Source organism: Orycteropus afer, unplaced genomic scaffold (assembly GCF_000298275.1).
Source record: "Orycteropus afer afer isolate SDZICR_OR568_19922 unplaced genomic scaffold, OryAfe1.0 scaffold00074, whole genome shotgun sequence".
NCBI lineage: Eukaryota > Metazoa > Chordata > Mammalia > Tubulidentata > Orycteropodidae > Orycteropus > Orycteropus afer.
This window is the reverse complement of record NW_006921661.1, coordinates 7,417,263-7,423,262: the sequence shown is the minus strand read 5'-3', so window position 1 is coordinate 7,423,262 and position 6,000 is coordinate 7,417,263. Positions and strand designations below refer to the sequence as shown.

The following is a 6,000-nucleotide window of genomic DNA, read 5'->3' as shown; positions in this document are numbered from 1 at the left end:
CAGGATCTCCTACATAGATCCCCCACCAAGTGGTTGACAGTAGTAGCCGGGCACCATCTAGTTCTTCTGGTCTCACAGTCGTGTAGGCTGCGGATCGTATGGTGTATCAGTCACTAGGACTAATTGTTTCCATGAATCTTTGTTTTTCTTCATTCTTCTTTGCTCTGGACAAGGAGAGACCATTGTTGCATCTAGATGGCTGCTAGCAAGCTTTTAAGATTCCAGTCGCTACTCGCCAAAGTAGGAGGTGGAACAATGTTTTGTATAGTATGTTATGCCAATTGAGCTTGATGTCCCCCTGTGACTATGGTCCCGAGCCCACAGGTTCAACTAGTTAGTCCCTCTGGGTAGCTGGCTGTGACTAAGAAGCAACTACAACCTTGTCCCTTGTCAGCTCTACTAAACACCTGAAAATTCAGATCACACAAATACACTTATAGGACAATTGTCTGCCAACCCTATACACGGTCTTGGGTACACTCCCTGCTTCATAGACATACCTAATAGTTCAGCCCGTCCACCCATCTATCCAAATGGTGGTTTTTTACAGCATGATTCCATCAGTAACCCAGCAAATAAAAATTACCAGGCAAATAAATTCAAAATGTACCAATGTGAGTATTATCATGGTCCTAAGACTAGTGTCTGGGATTGAACAGTATGTCTGTAGAAGCTTGCTGAATAGCACTATTTTACAGGGAGGCAAGCGTGGAACCCTGGAAAGAATATGTATGGCTTTGGAGTCTGACAGATAAGATCTAGATAACATCATTACCAATAACATCTGCTATCTACCGAGCACCTACTATACAGTATGTGGTGGGCACTTTACATATACTGTTTCTAATCTTCCTAACACTGCAAAGGTAGATATTATCCACTATTAACATCTGAGAAAAACTAAATTCAGAAATGCTAAGTCACTCAGTTAAGGATACAAATCTAGTAGGAATTTGAGCTGGAATTCAAACTCTGAACCCTATGATTCTAAAGTCCAAATGCTCCCTAGTATACCATGCTGAATCTTAGCTCTGCCACTTACTTGCTGTGTGACTCTGGGTAATTTAACCTATGTCTGTTTCTTCATCTGTAAAATGTAGATAATAAAATTTCTATCACAGGACTGTTGTTAGGACTAAACTGAGATAAATATAAAATACCAGTAATTATGGTCGGTACATGTCAAGTGTTCAGAAACTGGTAGTTATTATTTGTTTTACATTCTCTCAGAAAAGAATGGGGTATAATGGAATGAAGTGGGAAGGGAAATACCAGACAGGACTAAGATCACAACTAAAAACAACCTACTGCTCTTGAGTTGATTTTGACTCATAGCGACCCCCACTGGGTTTCCAATGCTATAAATCTTTATGGAAATCGACTGGCTCTTCTTCTCACAGAGCAGCTGGTGGATTTGAACCGCTGACCTTCTAGTTAGCAGCCAAATGTCTTACCCATTCTGTCATCAAATTCCTTATCACAACTAAAAGGAGGGGGAAGAACTAAAAGTCTACACAGCTGACAGTGGCATCCAAGATTCCAGCAGTAATCCTCAGCCTGATCATGCTTTCTAATGTTATTGTCTTAAGTATTTAACTGTTCACTTAAGTCATAACCACTTGTTTTCTTACTGGATTCTCACAATAACTACTTCCCAAAAGAGATAGAGGATTATCATCACCCTCATTTTAAAGATAAGAAAAAGAAAGCCAGAGAGGTCAAGTGGCTTGTCCAAGTCAAAGAAAAAGTTTCATGTTTGCAAAATGGGGATAATGATAATACTTTCTAGGGTTACAGTAAGGTTTAAATGAGGGAGTACCCACAGAAGTGTTCTTTATAAAATTTAAAACATAAAACCATGGCTGCTAGAAAGAGGTCAGTGCTAAAATAATTAAAAATCAGTGCCTTAAATAAAAATAAAAAAGTCAGTATCAGGGGTAGAAATAACCTTCAGGAAAATCAATACTCCATCTGGGTGTTAAATGAGGTACCGTAATCAAATCTGAGGTTCTAAAAGACAATGCTTGCCACAGAATCATATTGATTTCTATAGAAAATAGCTGATGTGGACAGCATTAGTGTTTTGACGAAGAAGTAAACTATGCATTTTGTGAGGTGATGATAATCTTTGGCAGTAGCTTCCTGGTACAGACAGTAGACTCTAGTGCAAGACTATGAGTTCTAACCATGGTTCCACTACTTGTGACATAAGTGACAACTTATTTCTCTGTGGCTCTGTTAACTCATCTTTAAAACAGGAAAAATAACAGTAGTTGCTCAGAGGCTTGTCGTGAGGATGAAATAACTTAATGCGTGTCAAATACTGAGCATAGAGCCTGAAACATGGTAGCAGGATCTATAACACTACTTTAAAATATAAAAAGAGCAACTGTGGTGAATTAAAGAAAAGTCCTTCAAGCTATTACTGGGCTTGTCATGCTTACAAACAAAAATAATTCTTCTTCAGCCCACACAAAGTTAAAAATGCAAAATAAAGAAAATTCCAAAAGAGCCTATTTACTTGAATGACATGTAAAACTGATGGAGGGGGAGTTTCACCAGCCCGAGCAGCTTGTCCTGTCCTGGGCTCCGCACCTTGTTCCAAGTTTCAATTATCATCACATTGTTCTTAAGCCTTTCCAGGTACTGGGAAGACAGAGAGATAGGAATCACCTAGGGGAGCAGACAGAAAAAAAAAACAAAAAACAATGAACCCATACCTGAGATAAAGGATTGATTTATACTTTTATTCAATCAACATTTACTGAAAACCTACTGTATTCTATGCACAATGCTAGGAATTGAAGACATTAGAATAAAACCTACTTTGTATCCTCAAGAGAAGCCAAAGTCTGGTGTCAGAGACCAACATTTAAAGGCCAAATACAAAACTGTTATGAGTTCTCTGATGACGAAACTCATATAAATGGGGCTTTGGGGACACAGAGAAGGTTATCAGACACATTAAACATGCTGCCTGCCAAGCTTTTCCGACCCTTTCCATGGGATAGTGACTATTCGTAAACCACGGTTGAGAGAATGATGTTTTTGAAACAAGAACGGCTTATTGATTTGGACAAGGATTAAACATCTTATCAAGGTCAACCAATCCATCAGCTGGATGTTATTTATGAAAACAGTCTAATGCAAAAAGCTCTGCCCAATAAGTGTTATGGTACATAGCAACACCAACCATCCATCTGGATTTTCAGTGTTAAATTACTCCAGAATTAGCCAACTACTTCTCTTTTAAGAGAAAAGAGAAGTCACAAAGAGAACCAGTGATCTAGAGCCAAGAGCAGCTCAGTTAAATTAACAGGCCCATGAATCGGAAGGAACCCAAACTGTAATAAAGGACTGTAATTGTAGAATGAAGAGAAGTCTTAACAATGAAACCAACAGAAAATAAGAGAGGCAAAAAACAGGAAACACTGAAATAAACAGAGGAATAAATGAGAGTGAGGGAAAAGAAATACAACTGAATAAGAGTAAGAAATAAAATTGAGATTGAAGATACAGCAAAGAAAGGAGTTGCTAAACCAATCAAAGTCCTACAGGAAATGAGAAAGAACAAAATCTACAACTCAGAGAAAAGAAATATAGTAGGAAAACATGTAACTGAGGCAGAACAGAAAGATTTAGAAAGTTTTAAAATGTTGGCAATGTCTGTTCCTCTTGCCATTCAATAGTGGAGTTGTCTGGCACACCAGATGACTGCAAAGGCTCTTTCCACACTGAACATTTTAGATTTCTTTGTAGATGGAATTATCATTTAGGAAATATCTTTGTCTCCAATCCCCCACATACCCTTAATGGATATAAAATGTTAACACATATATGAAGTTACCTGAGAAAAGTTAAAGACTGGTTGTGTTGTGCCCCATGCGATGACAGATCTGGTGACTTCCTCTGTGCTGAAGAGTTTACAATTTAAATAAACATTGCATGGAGGCTGTTTCTCAGATTCTCCAGTAATGAAATCTTTCCCATCTGGCACCATTAATAGCACATGCAATAGCAAAGCACTCTCTTTTGCTGACTCACTTGTCTGATTTACTACATTGTGGGAGGCTGGAACAGGCATGAAAGTTGAAGGATTTGGTGCTATAGGGCATAGTGACTCTGGGTCAGGAAGCAACAAATTCTGTTCTTTCTTTGCAGTTTCCTCATCAATTTGATGTAGGGACTGTGGATTTTTAGCCCTAGTAACATGATGGTTAGCTTCTGGTAATGTCTTTTCTGGACTTGTAAGAGCACAAAGTGGGGTGTGTTGGGTGCTGCTATCTAGCTTCGTATTAACACCAGTAAAATCTCTGTTATCTATAACAAGCCCCACAGTTACCTATAAAACACAAAAGGTAAAGAGTCAACAACAATGTCATCTAGAATCAGAATCAGATTGTTAGGAAATAAATGAACTCATCCTTAAATACAGTAATCCAAGAACATTATCACACTGCATATACTTGAAATTGCCAGTACTAAGAAAAGCTAGGAAGCTGATTATCAAAAATTTAAGTGTGGAACATCATCTTCTATCAAAAATAAAAGCTCATAAAATGATGTAGTAATGTTGAAAGGTCACAGAAGTCAGATAAAAGCTTCCATTGACCAAATCTGGTACAATTTAAATATCAAAATGAGTAATAACAGCAATGGATTATAACCTATTAAATAAAAATGACAACTGATATGTCCATACTGATAAAAATAAATATAGGAGAAAGGACAATTCTTTCATACAGGAGAATGCTAATTTAAAAATGCAGAGTAAATGCCATGCAGAGTTAGAAAAATCATTGTTTTGCAATCATCATAGTAGTAACTGATGGACGTAAACACAAATGGAGGGACATTTTATAAAGTAACTAGTCTTATTTTAAAAAATGTTAATGTCATGGAAGATAAAGAAAGGGTGCAGAACTGTTTCAGATGAAAGTAGATAAGAGATGTGCTAGCTAAATACAATGGATGATTACATGACTGGAGAAAAATTCACTATAAAGCAAAGTGTTGGCATAATCAGTGAAATTTGAGTATTGACTACAGATAGAACATATTATCAATGCTAAATTGATCTTTATAACTATACAGTGTTATGTATGATAATGTCCTTATTCTTAGAAAATACATGAAATACACACTCAAGACCTTAAGGGAAAAGAGGTATAACGTCTATAACTTACTCAAACAGTATAGGAAAGAGTGTGTATGTGCATGTGTGGGTGCATGTATTTGTTTTGTATCTCATGTTAAATGTCACCTTCTCAGAGAGACCTTTCCTGACCACTATTCTCTAACTTCCTCCCAAGTGATGACTACACATTATACCATTTTTTCTTTTCCTTCATAGTACTTCTATTGCCCTAAGTCAGTATAAGCCCTATAAGAGCAGAGACCTTTATTTTCTTATTTGCTGCTATATTCTCATTGCTAGACAATACTATGAGCTCAGTAAATATTTCTGACCACACAAATGTATAGCTATATACCTTGAGGGGGCCAAATGGGGGCTGACCATTTTCCTGTTGCACCTGAAGCTGGTCACTGACAGAAAGAAGCTCTGATTGAATAACAGCTCGCAAAGGAAGTGATGCAGATCCGATTACTTCTGGCTAAGAGAAGGAAAGAAAAAATTAGGTTATTATAAGTCCCAGGGTACTTTAACTGAAGTGAGAACATATGATGGTTATAAAAGAACCAATGCTTAATATAGTAAATAGCTTAATTATATGACTGAGGCTCCTCTAGGTGGGATTTCATGTTCTGCCAAATTTTGGTATCCCTTCTGGGTTTCAGTAATCTCCCTAAAAGATTATAGAGTCATAAGGCACATATATTCAACTTTTCATAGTAGGTGGTATACTTAAAGAGGTTAAGAGCTTGGGATCTAAAGTCAGAGGAGTTGGGATGGAATCCTCCTCACTTTGTCTTTTATTAGCTTGGGTAATCTTGGATAAGTTACTTAACGTCATTGAATTTCAGTTTCTTCATCTGTAA

The 6,000-nt window shown here is 37.2% G+C and overlaps 1 protein-coding gene across 1 annotated transcript in view; it reads right to left on the bottom strand.

Moving 5' to 3' along the window:
• The window catches only part of C2CD3 (C2 domain containing 3 centriole elongation regulator), a 148,168-nt gene that overhangs the window by 96,064 nt on the left and 46,104 nt on the right, over positions 1 to 6,000 (bottom strand). The window contains exons 13-15 of the mRNA XM_007940948.1: positions 5,493 to 5,615; positions 3,848 to 4,342; positions 2,522 to 2,673 (exon numbers count right to left, since the gene is read on the bottom strand). Coding sequence (XP_007939139.1) covers positions 2,522 to 2,673; positions 3,848 to 4,342; positions 5,493 to 5,615 — 770 coding nt within the window. The remainder of the gene's footprint in view (positions 1 to 2,521; positions 2,674 to 3,847; positions 4,343 to 5,492; positions 5,616 to 6,000) is intronic.